Source organism: Eucyclogobius newberryi, unplaced genomic scaffold, assembly GCF_026437365.1.
Source record: "Eucyclogobius newberryi isolate DKJ021-1_F unplaced genomic scaffold, fEucNew1.0.hap1 SCAF_6, whole genome shotgun sequence".
Classification (NCBI taxonomy): domain Eukaryota; kingdom Metazoa; phylum Chordata; class Actinopteri; order Gobiiformes; family Gobiidae; genus Eucyclogobius; species Eucyclogobius newberryi.
This window is the reverse complement of record NW_027316278.1, coordinates 37406062-37424557: the sequence shown is the minus strand read 5'-3', so window position 1 is coordinate 37424557 and position 18496 is coordinate 37406062. Positions and strand designations below refer to the sequence as shown.

At 40.1% G+C, this 18496-nt stretch overlaps 1 protein-coding gene across 2 annotated transcripts in view; it reads left to right on the top strand.

Moving 5' to 3' along the window:
• ebf2 (EBF transcription factor 2) overlaps nucleotides 1-4988 on the top strand; it is a 70659-nt gene extending 65671 nt beyond the window's left edge. The window contains exons 10-16 of one of the 2 annotated variants that reach the window (XM_072433587.1): nucleotides 128-254; nucleotides 1681-1769; nucleotides 2107-2172; nucleotides 2758-2929; nucleotides 3091-3273; nucleotides 4573-4737; nucleotides 4913-4988. In XM_072433587.1, coding sequence (XP_072289688.1) covers nucleotides 128-254; nucleotides 1681-1769; nucleotides 2107-2172; nucleotides 2758-2929; nucleotides 3091-3273; nucleotides 4573-4737; nucleotides 4913-4944 — 834 coding nt within the window. In that variant the 3' untranslated portion in view covers nucleotides 4945-4988. Of the gene's footprint in view, nucleotides 1-127; nucleotides 255-1680; nucleotides 1770-2106; nucleotides 2173-2757; nucleotides 2930-3090; nucleotides 3274-4572 lie in introns of both variants that reach the window. The other variant, XM_072433586.1, reaches the window with a different exon arrangement.
• The last annotated feature ends 13508 nt before the right edge of the window (nucleotides 4989-18496 follow it).

Genomic DNA, 18496 nt, shown 5'->3' with positions numbered 1-18496 from the left:
CTTCAGAATTACCTTGAAATGAAAACCTAGACTTTAAACTAACTTAAGTCAAGATAAAAGTTATGAATTATCAGATTTTGCCATGCAATATTGAGCCTGATTATAAAGTTTGGTTTTGTTGTCGTAGCTTATCACGCCACATGCAATCAGAGTGCAGACACCACCTCGGCACATCCCAGGAGTCGTGGAAGTCACTCTATCTTATAAGTCCAAGCAGTTCTGCAAAGGAGCTCCAGGACGCTTCATCTACACAGGTGAGAGGCCCTCTGCCATGACACACAGGAATATTATCATGTATTATTCTCACATTTTACACCTTCGTATTGGAACTTCATGTTTTATAACTTGAAGGACACAAAAAAGTCACCACAAAAAAAGAGGCACACGCTCCTAATTCCTAATTCATAGGACCGCTTTGATTGTGACACACATTCGATGTGGCATATTTTCAATAAGCAACTGCAATATCAAAAGCTTTATTTCCATCCATATTTTTCACCGGTTGATCTTGTATTGATAGAGCACATCCCAAAGATTCTTAATGGGGTTCAGATCTGTAGTAGTTTAATGTTTGCTTCTCCTTAGACGTTTTCTCTGCTTGATGCCATTAATTTGACCTTTCGCAAACATACTGACATATTTTCCATGATTACGGGATTTGTCTTTCCACATGGTTGTTTCAGAAATGAGCAGCCATTCACCGCATCAGTTGGGTTTAAATACTCAGCTTGCAGCGCCAAGCAGCAGTTACCCAGAAGGAGAGGACCTAATGTATTTGCTTGGTTGAATCTAAGTGACCACTTTTTTTTTTTGGGCCAGATCAGTGTATTATCCAAAATTTACTTATTTTGAGCTTTTATATTACAAAAATGTTCCCTCATCAAAAACACAGCTGGAGTTGTGATAAGCTTAATTCACACTTAATACTATTTGCATGTCTTGTGAGGTCAAATGTACATATCCAGAGATCTCCACTTCTGTTTTTAAAGGGCAGTACTCATCTTGCCCTCCACTAACAAGGACTATTGTCTTGTCCCACTGGAACCAAAATCCAAACAAGGCTGAGCATGACCAACTGCGCCGGAGTGACTTCTGCACGTGCGCATGACAGGGCATCTTAAAAAAAGACAGGGAAACAAACTGTGATCGCTCTCTTAGCTGTGATCTCACACTGGCAGCCACTTACACATGTTGTAACATCTGATCTGTGGCCTTCCAGGGCTGATGGCACTCTCCAGATCAAACACACGCTGCCGACAGCGCCATGCCTTCCACCGGCAAACTAGCTTCAATTTTTTCCCCCATAGTAATTCCCTCTGCGATGGAGCTCTAACACCAAATCCTGATGAGGGACGCATTGTGTGACTTCCAGTACAAACATAATTTAAAGTTCTAAAACATGAGATGCCAAAGCATAGGTACAAGCGCGAGGACAATAATACACATATTACAGAATATGTGAATGGAAAAGGTATAGTAATTCTGTCAAAATGCCGTTGTTGGGAGTAAAAGGCAGATGGACTATAGGAATTTAAATATTGGTAACCCATTTGCTTCTATATTATTAAAGAAACAATAGAACCTTATTATAACAAGAAAGTAGGTTAGCATTTTGTTTGTCGTTTTAACACTGTAACTTGGTTTGGCATGTTGTAATAAATCAGTTTTTTTGTGTGTCAGCTTTAAATGAGCCAACTATAGACTACGGCTTCCAGCGTCTGCAGAAAGTCATCCCACGACATCCAGGAGACCCAGAGAAACTAGCCAAGGTAAGGCCCTTATTAGTACTTATGTTTACATTAGATGTTGTTCTGTCAATTCAAATTCAGTTTTAGACATACTTGACAATTAATATTTTACCTTTATTTAAATCTTTCTTTGTTAGAATCTACAAACTGCTATGTGTTCTTAATAAAGAATGCATTTGAAAATAATGACAAAACCGTTGTTAGAGTGGTTATTAGTGTAGCCGTAGCTCGTTGAAATTCTCAGACCGGCTAACACAGCCTTTTGAATGTAATATGAGGGTAGGATTGAATGAATGACTATTGGCAAGTAACAAAAGTGTGTGAATAATCGATAACTGAATGGCTTTTCTCTCCACAGGAAATTCTTCTCAAAAGAGCAGCTGATCTGGTGGAGGCCTTATATGGAAACCCGCACAGTAATCAGGTATTTTCATCATAGTTTTACTTTTGTGTATTCTAAGTTATATATTATTTTAGGCAGCTACTACGGACTAGCAAATTTGGCTGTAGTTGGAAGCCTTTGAGACAGATGCTGAAGAAGCATCTTTGCCTGATTTCACCAAAAGTTCAGCTTATCCAATTTAACACTCAAGACATCGGATTCTCTGACACATCAATTGCACTGCTTAAGTCTATACCATAGACACTGTATGTAAAGCAGACAAGTTTGATGCCAAAATTGTCTTTGGTGTGAATGTACTATACAAAAAGTATTTTTTCAAGTATTTTCAGTTCCATTAGGGTTTGTTTATGTATTTATTTGTTTATTTGTATTATATGTTTTTTTTTGTTTGTTCATCGGGATCCCCATTAGCTATTGCCTAATAATGGCCCTAAAAACGCTTTTATTACATACAGAATAACATAACATAATGTGAAAGACATCCTTGTATAATGTTTCAACAAAGTCTTGATAATTGCACTTTTTATAACGTCCATTGGAAGGCTTATTTAGTTTTTCCTGTATAAACAGTGTTCATTAGTAATATTCAAATAATTCCGCTCTCAGGACATGTTGTTGAAGCGTGCAGCGGACATCGCAGAGGCCCTCTACAGTGTTCCCCGTCCTCACAGCCAGCTCCAGGCCCTGCCCAGCTCCCCGGCCCATGGCAGCGTCATGGGCCTGGGCTCCTACCCGTCCCAGCTGGGCGTGATTGGAGAGCCGGTCCAGAGCAGCCAAGGTACGCTCCACACTGAGCTCACGCTGGGAGGGTTTTAGGATGGGTTTACTGAGAGTAGACTCTTAATAATTAACCAGGACTAAACCAAACCAGGTCTGCGCAACACAGAATCAAACTAAACCCGGTCTAAACTGTTGCTCACCCTCGCCTCTCCTTCACAGGATACATCCGCAACTCAAGCAGCTTGTCTCCTCGTGGCTACCCCTCCGCCTCCACCCCTCAGCAGGGCGGCTACGGCAGCAGTGGAGGCATGACTGGAGGCTACGGGACCGTCCCAATGAGCAGCCTGGGAGTGCCAGGGTCCCCCGGGTTTAACAGTGCCTCCCCGACCGGATCTCCGTACAGTAAGTCAGACGGCTGTTTAGAGGTGGCTGCAGGTGGCTTGGGATTTTCAAAAGACTCAATTCTGTCACATTGCTTATTAGCAATTGTAAAGACTACATATCATAAATAAGCAGTAACAAATAATTAAGGAATGTTAAATTAGTTAAAATGTATGCATGGACAAAACTGACCAAAGGTTAAAGTAAATGTAAAGTAAAACTAGTTCAACACTGCATCTCCAAATGTCCCCTTCATGTTCCCCATCCAGTAGGCGCTGTGCACAACAGCGTGCTGGCTGGCTCACTATCTCGCAAAGCTAATAGACAAAAAGACTAACCTTTCTGAAGTGTTTTCTGTCACTATTTAACAATAAGCATGTTTCAGAGAAGTTTAAAGACACAAATTCACTTCAGTGTCAGTGGAATAAAAGAAGCCACTGCGCAGCCTCACGTTAGCCTCTGTCTATTGGCCTGCACAATCAACAGGGGCTCTAAAACTGAACTATTAAACACACTAAGCATTGAAAAACATACATAACAGCATTATACAGTGGCAATCAGGCATAATAAAAGTTTGAAACTCACTGAAGGTAGGCAGCAGTCTCGGCTTTGCTCCACTTCACATAAAACTAGAAGGTTATGTCGCTTTTAGACAGGCCCTGTCCTCACAGTTCCACGGTCCACATGTTAACCTATTGTAGGTTTGCTTCAAAATAAAAATTGCTGTGCCTCTAGAATTGAATCTATGGAGCTGCATTTAACATTGGACTCATAAGCCCAATTATCTACTCACTTTGAAGTTTTTCTATCTTTTGGCGCAGTTCCAGGGACAAAGTATAGGTTACATGCTCCATAATATAAACAGAAATGTCAGCAAATAACATAAAAATGACATGGCTCTCGGCTGCTGCTCTCACTTTCTGCCCAATAGGCATGTGCTAAAAATCCCGAAAGAAAACAACAACAGCAATCACTTGTATTAGGCTACCAAAAGTAGGCCTACAAGTATTTTGAAAGCTCAGCTGTCAGATATGTTTTAGATTATATTTCAGATATGTTTCAGTATTCAAACATTCATAAAGACAATGTTATGAAATATATTTATATTTTGTTATTTTAAGACTAAATCCCCCATTGTACCTATAACTGATCATCCTGTGTGAGAAAAGAAAATGTACTTCTAGAACCACTTTTGAGCATCTGGTCCTTGTGAATGGTAGTCTCCGTAACCCAAAACCTGCAACCCAGTGACCGCAGGCCGTTTGGGGTCATCTGCCTGGGCATTAAACCTCCTCTAACCGTGTGTTGTGTCATCCACAGTCATGCCCTCCAGCCCCACGGTCCCCGGCAGCTCTTCCTCCTCTCTCCTGCCTTTCTCCTCCTTCCCATCTGCCGCCAAACAGAAGAGCGCCTTTGCCCCGGTGGTGCGACCTCAGGGCTCCCCCTCCCCGGCCTGCCCAGCCTCATCGGGCAACAGCTTCCGAGGTAGCCACCCGACTCACTATCTCACCCCGCTGTCTGAACTCACCAACGCAGTCTAGGCCTTCTCCTGTACTACTAACCCCTCCAACGCTTTGGCTGGACAAGAGAAAGAGACGCTTGGATGTACCTTAAGTTGCGCAGTAGAGTGATAGATCTTGTATTATGTTTTTCTCTCCAGCCATGACGGGCCTGGTCGTGCACCCAATGTAAACAAAGCTACTTCACTTGGGACTGCTGCTTCATTTAGCTTTGGCGCAAAAAGGGCATGGAGGATGAAGGCTAGGTCACTTGAAGCTCACAAAAAGGTTCCTCCCTTCATATTAACCACTTCTGAAGCCGTAATGGGTGAGCTACGAACATGTCCAAAGAGCAGCAGAAGTGCACGACGCAAAGGAGGCCATTTTGTTTTTCCAACGCAGCAACGAATGGAACCTAACAGCTAGAAACTTGGCTAATGCTAACAGCACAGGAATAGACCGGATTACTGTGTTCACTGAAGCAACACCTCATAGGAAGCACTCGTTTGTCAACCGTCAGCTAAAAGTTTGCTGACTGGACCAGATGACTGTGTTCTTTGAAGTAGCACACCATTTAACCTCATAGGAAGCTAGCAAGCAGCTGATTGCAAACAGCTAAAAAACTGGACCAGACAATTGTGCTTGTCCACTATTTTGGACAAACAGGGATACATTTTCACTTCCGACTCTGGATTACTTTTTTCCTGTGTTTTTTGCCAGTAGACTTGCAAAGACGGGCCCGCACTCTTAGCACTCAAACTGGACTCTAAGCTAACAACGGCTCTGATGTTAGCGGAGCACTAATCGCGGCGCTTGACGTCATGTGTGTAGACTGTCTGTGTGCTAGCCAGAGATGAAATTTTGTAGTAGAAATTTTTAAGACATTCCAGAAATATAGACTTTTTATTATTATTTTTGTTCAGCTCTTTAAGGTTTTACAAGGAAAACTCTTTGTCTAAAGGGTTAAATTAATTCATATATTGATTTATTTAAAAAAGCAATTTAACTTATTATTATTATTATTATTATTTCTATTATTATTATTATAGTTTAGGTGATAATATAAACATTTGTATTATTATTTGCAATTATTGAAATGAAGGAATCTCAACAATGGCTCTTTGAGGCAACTGCTGTTGTGATTTTGGGAATTACAAAAATGAATTTAATTGATTAATGCCATTATAATTTATGTTTTTTGTCAAAATACATTATACTTAAACAAGACATTGTCCTAGCTTTATGTTTGTCTTTATGCAGCACTGTTAACCTTGTTCTATGTTGCAGATATGATTGGCAATGATTTGTCTTTATGCAGTACAGGAAATGAAAGCACAAAGAGAAGGGGGCTTATTAGAGGAGCGTTTTACCATGTCATGCCGGTCTCGCTCATTGGGTTCTGTCAACATGCCACAGATATTTTATTCAGCGCACAGGAAAGTGATGGAACCCACAAAACATTCTCTATTGTCTTATGAGCAAACACAAAAGTTGTTGGTTTTGGACTGTGGAATTTTAAATGTTTAAAAAAAGAAAGAAAAAATCATAAAATGCGCCACAATTCAATTAGCTCTCTACTTTTGTTGTAGAGTGCGCTTGAATGAATCCGTCCATATCACGAAATCTGTCATTATCAAAATCGGCATTCTGAAATTAAAAACCTTAACTATATATACTTATACGAAAGTTTTTTTTACAAGTTTTGTTATAGAAAAGCAAACTAACTTTCTACACTGGAAATTCTAAATAATTTCTTATTTGTTTTATAGCATTAAAATCATGAGTATTAAGATCATTGATTAATTGAACATGTATTATGATGACATAATTTTGACTCCAGGCGTCTCCATTCCAAAATTTGGAACATGCTGATTAGAGCATTTGAAAGGGTACATTTCAAGACCTTAAAGGGCTTGTATGTACGTACATACATACATACATACATACATACATACATACATACATACATACATACATACATTTAATCCATAAATAAAAAGGCCTGTCATGATAACAGATTTTGAAGTGCAATACTTTGCTACAAAAAATGTTCACAATAAACAAAAATATGTCAGCAGAATGAACCACTTAAGTACACAATTTTGGGTAATTAAGCTGTTAAAATTCCTGCTACCGTAAAAAGCAATGCAAAAAAACAAACACAGTAGTGTTTGTATTGTAAAGCAACTTCTAGTTCATCCTAAAGACCAAATCCCCCCCAAAAGAAATGCAAAGCAATATACACAATATCATGTAAACACTTGAGTATATAGCAATTAGCTCATGAGTCACTGAAGTTACTTATTCAACTCTCTGCAGCTCCAATCATATTGTTCAACAACAACAACAACAACAACAACGAAATGTCCCCAGAAATCTAAAGTACCAAAAAATATTTTTCCTGCTGTAATGTAATGAACCTATCTAGACATTAAGATTTTAAGACAATCAATTTAGGAAATATTATTACCTTGTGGACATGTTTCGGCTGCTTAACTACACGCCATCTTCATAAGAGTCACCGGCGTGTAACTTATCAGCTGATGTTACTTCCTGAGGCGTGGTCAGCCTGGACCACCTGCCAGGTCGGTCGCCTGAAGGTCTCTGGAGTAGCGTGTTCCATGTGTGGGCTAAGTGGAAGGCCCAATGTCATGGTTGATGCTGTCACTGCCTCGCTTTCTGATTTCAATCGCCTCCTTGATAAAGCGTTTGAACTTGTTGTTCCCTAATCCAATGACACAGTCCATAATGTGGTTATTTCTTTTGCAATGATCTGATATGGCTGATATTAGATAAACAGCTGATTAGTGACAAATCACAGTGCTGGTAATAGTTCTGAAGATGGCTCGCAGTTAAGCAGCTGAAAAATGTCAACAAAGTAATAACAATTAATTCATTGTCTTAAAAAAGAACCTAAGTCTGTGGATACATCTTAAAAAAGACTAAATGAACTACCTGTAACTATCCCAGACTGTTGTTTCTGTCAAGCTTTAACATCACTAACAGTTCATGTTTTTCACTCACTTCACTCTGCAAGTCCTTGTTCTTGGTTTGATTTATGGTTACTCTCTGTCAACACATAATTATCCACATTTCATCAAAATGTGAGGTCAATATTGTAGTTTTTTTTTTTTTTTTTTAAATAATTTAAAATAATGTGCTCCTTCTTACAATCTGAAATGTAGTTGTTCTCAAACATGGACATGACCCATTGAAGTGAACAGAGCTGTCCTATTCACAGTGCTGATTTGCAGTGATGAGTAACATTTTAGAGATGTTGTTACAATTGTTTAATTTTATTTATTTCAGAACATTAGCAATTTTATTATGTTTTAAAGCCATTTTTAAAGCAGCACATATTGGTGCAAAAGTGATTTGTATATCTCAAGTTGTAATTATATTTTGTGCTCTGAATAAAAACAATGCAAAACTACTTTACTGTTCTGGTGTGCATTCTTCATTAGACAGTATAATTCAGATAATAAGAACTAGACAACCGAATGGAATAAGGGATAAGCAAGATCAGTTAAAGGTGCACCACTTTTTTGGTCTATTACCTGTTTGTCTCCATGGTTATTGCTTTGCCTGGAATGTTCTGCAATATGGCATCAAAGGACACATATGCCAAACTGAGCTTTTACCCATGTTTTAACTTTGCTCCCTCATCAAAAACACACCTAGCTTCATTTACACTTGTTTCATGAATCCTGTTTACGAGTTTGTCTTCTCTACTCCTTCTCTGAGCCTCACAAATTTTACAATTTCACAATGTACAATCATACAAAGGTAGAGGGTCAGAAGTCTCCTGAGCAGTTTTCAAGTACATAAATAATTGCCGGATTGAAGCATTTCTTCCTCAAATCATGGTTATTACAAATGCATACTTACATTAGCTTGTTGGCAACAGTTGCAATCTAGGCAACTGCTGATTAGGAAATGCCTGAGAGATAGAAAGCCATGTGTGGTTTTCAGTACATCCATTATTTCAATTTAAAAAACATGAGATGCCATAGTAAAAGTGCAAGAGCATGTTTACAGGATAAGAACAATACACTTAATTCTTAATGTGTCCTTTAAAAGGATCACCTTTGAAACAAGCAGTGTCATCGGCCCAAGTTACAGGTCAGATTTGTGGAGTGGAGTGCCCGCTTTGCAGGTGCATTTTTATAAAAATATTTCAATTGATTCACGTTTGAATAAATTATTCTCCTGCAGTCAAGATGCCATTGCTTTGATCCCTATTGTCCCCGACCCCCTGGACATGCCACTTACCCCCTAGATACGCCATACTACAACAAACTTACTTTGTTCTACAATTTATTTCCTTTTTCTTAATCTGTGACTCACATAGGGTTCAAAAGCGTCCTGACATGTGGCACAAATACATGTCAGTAAATAAATTTATCTCCTGCTCTCAGTCAGGTCCATAAATAAGTTGTTTTAGATTTATATTGCTATTAAAATAATCCAATATCCAAAATATAAAATAATCATCCATTATTAAGATAAGATAAGATAAGATATTCCTTTATTGTCCCACATGGGGAAATTTCATTGGTGCAACGCAGGTAGATACAGAGGTAGACACAGAAGAAGAATATATATTACCATATACATATTACCATAGATAGTAAATATATTGCAGACAAAAACACAATAAACCGTCTTTTATTTTGTTTAGCTATTGTTTAATAAATATATGAATTATACTATATTATAAAAATTGCAGCAATAAACAATTCATGAGCTCAACTCAAAGCAATCCTTACCTCTTACAGGCACAGTCTTTATAGGTCTGTGGTCGTGGTTGTCCTGGGGCAGACTAACTTTGTCTCCTCTGGTTTATGTTTGGAACAGATTTTTAGATTCCAAAAGTCTCCCCTCTTTCACTTAAGTGAGCATACCAGCCAATTTGAATGATTCCGAGAAAAGTAAAAAAGTAGTTTTTGCTCTCAGACAATTTTTTGAGCACAATAATTAACAGAGAACGCAAACGGAACAAAATGCTGACTTGATCTTTACATAACCACCATATTTCCACTGATGCCAGCATATTTTGGGTCAACCCTTGGACGGACTGTTTGAGACTTCACACTAAAACAACACAATGTGATTGGCATGATTTCTGACCCCAGCCATGTTCTAAATAAAGAGTATGCGCTGTTACCATCTGGGTGCCGGTACTGTGTAACACGCTTTAACATGGTCAGGCTCAAACAGTCCTTCATACATCTGTCCATCCTTACGGTACACGAGGAGCCCACATGCTTAGCAACCTACCTAAGCACGTTAGCACAAAGTATTCTACTCTGCCCCAACCACCCCTCAGACCAGTTTTCAGTCAGTATATCTTGATGACTAATTAGCAATTCTGTTGGCTTAAAATAATAAATCCACGGCACCATTTAGCAGTCTACACTTGCTGTATTTTGACATGTGCGTGATCACTGCTTTGTTCTCACCTGCCACACTCCTGCACACAGATCTGATGAGGCGCGGCATCTTAATTGTTTAAAACTGAACGGAGCATGTCAGAGACAAACAACATGGCTTTCTCTCTCTGCTCTCCCTTCAGTTGCGGGCCCCTGGGGACCTCCTCCTCTCCTACAGGCAGCTCCTCTCTCTTGTTTGGCTCTTTGTTGGTGCTGTGTGCTGTGCGCTCGCCTCGAGTGGGGCGCTCTCCTAAAATGGCCCTCCTTGTGTTGGTGTAATTAGCGGCAGTAAAAAAGGCCGCTTAGCTAGGCGCTCTGTTTCCATGAGCTAATTAATGTAGAGCAGAAGAGGCCCCTGTTAGGATGGGAGAGAGATGTGTGATCCTCGGAGTACGACAAATGCGCAATATTGCATTTACACATTTTTACAGTTTTTAAAGTGCACCTAGTTGTGCTACAGTATAGTTCCTCTTAACTCATTCATAAATAAGGAATTTATAACTTAATTGTCTTAAATGAAATAGCAAGTATTGCTATATCAACCCAATACTAATATCAATTAATCTTGTATTAAAATTGCTGGGGGTTAATGAGCCATGTAGCTCTAATGACCACAAGACCAATAATTCTATTTAATATCTGTTTATAAAACTTTATAAGCTGTTTCATTATTAAAACATTTAGACATTTAATTATATTGTTTATGGCCTGAAAACAACCGCGTTGAACATGAGTTGGGACAGTTGGTTAGCCTCCATCGTACCTTTAAACTCTTACGATTTAAAGTTTTTTTTAAAGTCTACAGGAAAAAATAATGAACTCCTTTAAGCATGACAAAAAGGTTTTAAACACCACTTTGCATTTGTTTTATAGCTATAACTTGATACAACAGAAAATTAAAGGCCTTTAAGTGAGCCTTATAGTGCGGAAAATATGTGTGTGTGTGTGTGTGTGTATATATATATTTTTGTGACTCTATATAACAACATTAGGGTCTCTCATTCTCATATCACCCCCTCTTGTCCTCTCACCTCTCTCGCCAGCCTCCGCCTCTCTCTCTCATCTCTGTAGCAGTTTAAAGTCTTTTGATTGCCCTCAGAGCAAAGCACGTCTGAAGCACCACCTGCTGCTGCCTGGTTCTGCTTCACTCCCAATAAGCAGAGTTCACCTGAGGCTGACAGGCCAATCACAGGCCTCCTCTCTGCTCCACCAGGCTGAGCTGGAGACATATGGAGAGATGCAGCGAGGGGGTTGAGTGAGTAAGGAAAGGGATGATAGGACAAACACACAAACACAACTTTTTGATGCCTAAATTATTTTCCCAATGCATTAAAATATTTGAACAGTGATACTTACTTCAGCCTTACCCCAATACAATGCAGCATTGACATTTTTTCAAGAACAATCAAAAATAATGGTATTTTTGGGATTCCTACATGTGCCACTATAGGAACACAACAGAACACTTTAGTCTTAAACAAAATAGAAAAGAATCATTGAACTGCATTCAAACACATTTTTTTAACACTCTATTTTATAGATGTTACATGTTTCTTAATATTTAGTGTCCTGAGCCAAGTCCAAATTAGGTCAAACTAAACTAAACTAAATTATGTCTATATTAAATATTCTATTTCCAGTGCATTATATAATTAACATGATCCAAACCCGATTCATTGCATAAAGAGATATGCTGTTGCCTATCTTTGCTGTTAGATAGTCATGAAAAACAGCGCAATTTTGTTTTTGTTTTTAAATTAAAGTAATGGGGTTTGATTCTTATCTACTGCGGAGAGTTGCTGACACTTAAAAGCAGCGAGAATTTACCACAAACTTTTTCCATCTGCTCTTCCTCGTCCATTAGCCCTCTGCACCAGACAAGCCCTCAAAGCTTTCAAGAACACAAACTTTATCTCTGATCCTAAAATATAACACCTGGACAGTTGGAAATTGGGCTTGTTAAAAGTGTCTTCAAGAAGGCTAACATTTATTAACATGCCAGATGATAATATGCTGCTAACTATCTGAAACAAACAGCTCAGCCTCAGTATGGCGTAATTTCTGTAAGTCTACTGGTCCCCGCAGTGGTTGGGATTTCAACTGCATGACATGAGTGATGACAGAAGAGCGTCCCATCGTCATCAGAGGAGACATCCTGCAGAAGGCCTTTTGTTCTTCAGCTCAAGGACAAAAGGAGCGTCTTATAACATGAAACAACCCCCTGGTCCATGCTGTTGATCTGGAGCTGGAGTAGATAATTCAAAAAGGCAAAAACCTGTTGAAACAGACATTTAACATGTGCACAAATTCTCAAATTGACAACTTACCTTTGTAATATGATCCAAAAGATGATCTTCCAACAGAAACATCAGTGATATAAGCTAAGCATTAAAGCAGAATTTCTTGGTAAAAAAAGTTTGCCAAGTTGTGTATTAATTTAAAAAGTTTAACTTTCAGACGTTTCAGCTGCATTAGAAACATGGTTAAAAATCTGATAGATCTATGTTAAAAACTCAACTTATTATTTTTTTTTCATTCAGTCCACCAAGTGAGATGTCATCTGCGAGGCGCGGAATTCAAATAAAAAATAAAATTAAAAAACTGCGACTGTATTTTAACAAATTGAAAACAATGTATTTTATAAACTGACATTTAAAACACTTTATTTTAACAAACGCAATATGAAAAACAATACTTTATTACCCAAAGATTTTTAAAACATTATATTTTTTACACTGATCTTTAAGACATCGTATTGACTTCAATTAATAGTTTTTTGTTTTATTTATTGGATCCTTGATTGGATGATAGAAAATTCCATTTGTGTGATAAAAAAATAAATAAACTGGGGATAAACCTGAATTAGTTTCCTGTTTATTCTAGGAAAACATTAGTTATATTTAGGTGATGTCAGTTGCTCACATATAGAGCCCTGCGTCTGGACCCAGAGCCAGCCCCTGAGCATGGAGACACAGGCCACCTTTTAAAGAACCGTTCCAAAGCGCTCTAAAGTGAACAGGTCTGGGGGATCAGGGCCTGTGGAAGCGAGGCTAATAGGCCCGATGTACTTGTGAGAGTGCATCCTCCTGTTCCTCTCTCAGGGGAACGGGTTTCTGTTTACAATTAGCCCCACAGACACAGCGCGGACACACATTAGGCTCCTATGCTCTCACTGTGCAGGGGAGATGGCCCCAGCCCCACAAAGTATTTTTGTGATTGACAGGTGGATTGACCAGTCAGTTTTTGTGGTCGCAATTACAATTTGATTTGTTGATGTTTATGGTTAATGTATATTTTTTCTTAATTATTATTTTATTATTTTTAAGTCAAAGTCAAACACCTTATTCTATGCATGCTTTATTTTGTTGTTGTAAATTGTTTGCAATGGCAATTACTTGTTTCGGATACTGAATAATGACTTCCCCCCCAGTCTATTCACTTTACAAGTCTTCTATGGCAACATTTTTTCCTTGTAGCTGACCAGACTTTTAGCACATCTTTAGTGAGTTTGTGGAGCCAATCCCCTCCTCATGGCCCCCGCCCTACCCATAGAATAATATCGGCCCCTGTCCTTTGCAGGAGATTCATCAAATTGTACAAGGAGTGCACAGCCCATGAGCAGGGTCTGTATTGTCCTTCACAGCCCCAGCCGCTGTCCCGTCAGTAAAAGTCCTGCTGTGGCCCTTAGAACACCCCCCCCCCCCCCCCCCCCCCCTCCCCCAGGGCCTTCTGTCGTCCCCTGGGGGCCCGAGGGAAAAAGGTAGCAGATGGGACCGGCCCCTGAGACCCCAGCCCCCCTACACACAAAAACACATACATAAACACAAGTGACACATGCATATAAGGCCTTTGTACTATTGAGAAAATATATATTTACTTTCAAAATGTGTAAAAGCCAGAGCAATATATTACAATAAATGTGTGACGCAACATCATCTTACACACACACGTTATGTAGAAGGGACTTTTTTTTTCTGTTGTTGATCCTTTTCCTGCTCATTCTCTGAGCCTCACAAAAACACTCAAATTCAAATTTCCCAGATAAATTTACTACATGTCCTCCTTTCTCTCTCATCCCCCATTTCACGCTAACCTTTCCTGTTTAATAAAGCCTTTGGGCATTTTTTTTTTTTTTTTTTTTTTTTAAAGAATAAATCAGAAAATAAGTCAGGCATATGTCTCCCTATGTATCAGCCCTATCTGTCCAAGTATCTGGTAAATGTTTCCTGGCATTCTTTCTTTTGTTATTGCTTTTTTGATATAGCCAAAAGTACATTCCGCATTTATCGTTTCAACTGTTGGAGTTTTACCTCCCAAAACGCATGATAGTGATGAGCTACTTGGCAGCCACTGTTCCTCCAACAACATTACTTCCCTGTGAATAATTCGGACTGTGACATGGCGCCATAAAATACTGTGATACATTTTTCCAACAGAATTTTTTCCAAACACGAAACTCCTGTACTGTTTTTAAGTCCATAAATCATCACACGACAGAACATTTCTCTGCAGCCACTGTGACTGGCTGAATTTCATTATAAAGCTGTAGCTGACTAAAGACAATTTTGTTCAATTAAAGACTTAAATTGGCGCTGCCCGAAAATCAACAGGATAATCGTGAGCGATTTTGAAGCTGTGCAGTGGAGTGTGTCGCCCTCTCTCTCCCACGAGCACACAGCACCACCAGCACCAGAAGAGCCACATGTTGAACCAACACATGGGCTGGTCAGGTGCAAGTTGGGACCATTTTTACTCTCGGTTGGATATGTGCAAACGAAAACATAATTTCAGACAGAAGAGTTGGCAGCAGTGGTTCTCTGAAGCCCCCCAGTACAGAGGAGAGAGGAGAGTGAAGTCTGTGATCCAGGGGAGCAGTCAAAAAAATACACTTTACAGGTCCACTATTATAAATATCGATCTTATAGTTTGACCTGGTCAAATAAATTATATAATCAAATGATATAAGTTAAAATATTATATCTGAAGTGCAAACCCCAAAATCAAATCAAATCAATTTATTTTTGTGAGGCCCAAAATCACAACAACAGTTGCCTCTGAGGGCCACAGGGAGAAATGAATCAACAATGTCTGTGGTGGCGATGAAGTCAGACAATGTCTGTGGTGGCGAGGGAGTCAGACAATGTCTGTGGTGGCGAGGGAGTCAGACAATGTCTGTGGTGGCGAGGGACGATGTCCCAGGGTCCTCTGTCCTTAGACTCTCCTTCTCGGCCAGGAAAAACTACAAAAAAACCTCTTTGGGAAAAAAGCGTAGAAACCTGGAGGAGTTCCAGTGAAGGAGAGATCCGACTCTCACAGACGGACAGACGGACACGAGGGAGACTGGAGCTGGACCCACTCTTCAGGCAGATGAGGGACCGACTGAGGCGAATTGGACCCACTCTTCAGGCAGATGAGGGACCGACTGAGGCGAACTGGACCCACTCTTCAGGCAGATGAGGGACCGACTGAGGCGAACTGGACCCACTCTTCAGGCAGATGAGGGACCGACTGAGGCGAACTGGACCCACTCCTCAGGCAGATGAGGGACCGACTGAGGCGAACTGGACCCACTCTTCAGGCAGATGAGGGACCGACTGAGGCGAACTGGACCCACTCTTCAGGCAGATGAGGGACCGTCGGGGGCGAGCTGGACCCACTCCTCAGGCAGATGAGGGACCGTCCACACAGGGCAGGGACCACTTCACCAGGGGAGGGGCATCTGGGTCCACAGGTCCTCAGGAGTGAAAGAAAGAAAAATAAGGCGGTGAACAGTTTGCAAGTGGAATCAAAAAATAAATATTGTTTGATAGCATAAGTAGTCAGAAGAAGAGGATAGTGCTCAAGCTGTCATACTTCCCCCAGCATAATTACTCCTAGGGCAGCGTAGCTAAAGCTGTGGGTTTATGTTTCTGTTCCTAACTACTCTGACCATAAGCGATTTCGAAGAGGAACGTTTTAAGCCTGGACTTAAATGAAGAGACTGTGTCAGCATATTTAACATGGGTCGGGAGCAAAACCCTCCTGTACATAGGCTATACATTTGTCTCATCTCAAATAAACACCATGAATGAATGAATCCGCATGAATGCTGATTGATAAGTGTCTGCTCAACTAGAGACCCTGAGTCACTTTTTCTTCCTCATTTCTTAATAATAAATTTGCTTTGTTTAGATAGCTTCTCAAGTTTTCATTTCATAACAGTATGTTGTTGTTATGTCAAAATATTGTGCCTAGAACTGGCCCTGCTCATGTGTGTACACTGACTCCGGTCCAAGTTTTGGTGCACGACAGAAAGTTCTTAAAATCAATGCGCCATGTTACAATGACTGCCGAGCACCACGGTCCGGGAGCCGCGCGGGTCTGCGGAAAAAAAGTAAGTAATTTTTGCCGGAGACCCTGATGCGGCTTCATTGGACAAGAATTCTTGGGGGAAAACACATAAATCAATGTAGTGTTCATCAAAATCGAGTTGGTGTAACAGGCAATTGGCCACGGGTCCCAAGACTGGGGTTAGTGTGACTCTGGGCTGTTCTGTCATATTATACCCAAAACACATCACCGCTACTGCAACAGCTTATGTAGTAGAGTGTCAGGAGCAGACTGACTGACGGACAGAGAGGAACGGGACACAAACACAGGAAAAAGCTATATGACTGCCGTATTTTCCGGACTATAAGTTGCACCGGAGTATAAGTCGCACCAGCCAAAAAATGCATAATAGAGAAGAAAAAAACCATATATAAGTTGCATTGGAGTTTGAAATGCGGTGTGAAAAAAACAAATAATATCACATATAAGTCGCTCTGGAGTATAAGTATATAAGTATAAATATACGGCGGAACGGAAATGGCGCAAGGCAAAGCTCCAGGTTCAAAAATAGATTTACAGAGAAAAGTTGTGCAGATACAACCTCATTTTATGTAGATCTGGGGAAGGTTTTTAAAACATAAAAAATAAAGGTAACAAAACTAAAACCACCTTGACACTGAGCTAACTCACTTTGGACCTGTAACTGACAAAACTGAACAGGAGATCATCACCAGTCTGAGTTTATCTACATGCTGCCTCGATGTGTTACCTATTAGATTTCTAAAGTCTGTGCTGAACAGTTTGTTAGCACCACTCACTCACATAGTTAAACTAATCTGGAACATTCCCAAGGGCTTTGAATACTTTGGTCATAAAGCCTCTCCTAAAGACCAGCAGTCTTGATGCAGCAGTACTAAGCAATTTACCAGCCCATCTCTAATCTGCCATTTTGGGGCAAAGTCCTCAAAAATGTTATTTATCAAAAGCTCTCTGACTTCTTCTTAATAAACAACTCCAAGTCAGGTTTTAGACCTCATCACAGCATTAATTTGTCATTTGTGACCTTGCTCTTATCAAGGTCACAAATGACATCCGATTGAACACTGACACAGGCAAAGCCTCAGTCTTAATTCTGTTAGATCTGAGTGCTGCTTTTGACAGTCGATCATAGGATCATCTTAGAGAGACTAAGAGAGAGAGACTAGAGGACTGGGTGGGCATCACTGGCACTGCCCAAAATTAATTAAAGTCCTATCTAGAAGACAGGCAGTACTTAAATTAAGTTAAAATTGGTAACTGTGTCTGAGACCACATGGCCTTGACCTGTGGAGTGCCCCAAGGGTCAATCCTGGGACTCCTTCTGCTCAAACGCTACATGTTGCAGGGGTAATACACAGCGAAAATGTGTCCTATCAAAATTATGCAGAAGACACTCACATCCATGTTTCACAGACGGCAGGTGAATATGGACCAGTGGATTCACTCTGTCACAGCATCCAACAGATCAGTGTGTGGATGCAAAACAACTTTCTCCAGCTGAAATCATTGTCTTCGGCCCACAGAAACAAAGAAACAGTGTTAGCAGTCACCTCCAGTCTCTCGCTCTAAAACCTACAAATCAAGTTAGAAATCTCTGGTTAATAATGGACTCAGATTTGAACTTTAACAGCCACGTAAAATTAATCTAAAAAAGATAATAGTATCTAAACCTGACTTGGAGAGACTTATCCTTATAACTTATGCATTTGTCTCCAGTTAATTGGACTACTATAACGGCCTGCTCACTGGACTCTCCAAACGTTCTGTAAAACAGCTGCAGTACATACAGAACACTGCTGCTCGGGTCCTGACTAGAACCAGGAACTAAGTTCATATTAGTTCTCTGCACTGGCTCCCTGTGGCTCAAATAGACTTTAAAGCAGCTCTGCTTTAAAGTCTGTGTAAGTCTCTCCATGGCCTAGCACCAAAGTACATCTCGGACATGTTAGTGACATATGAACCATC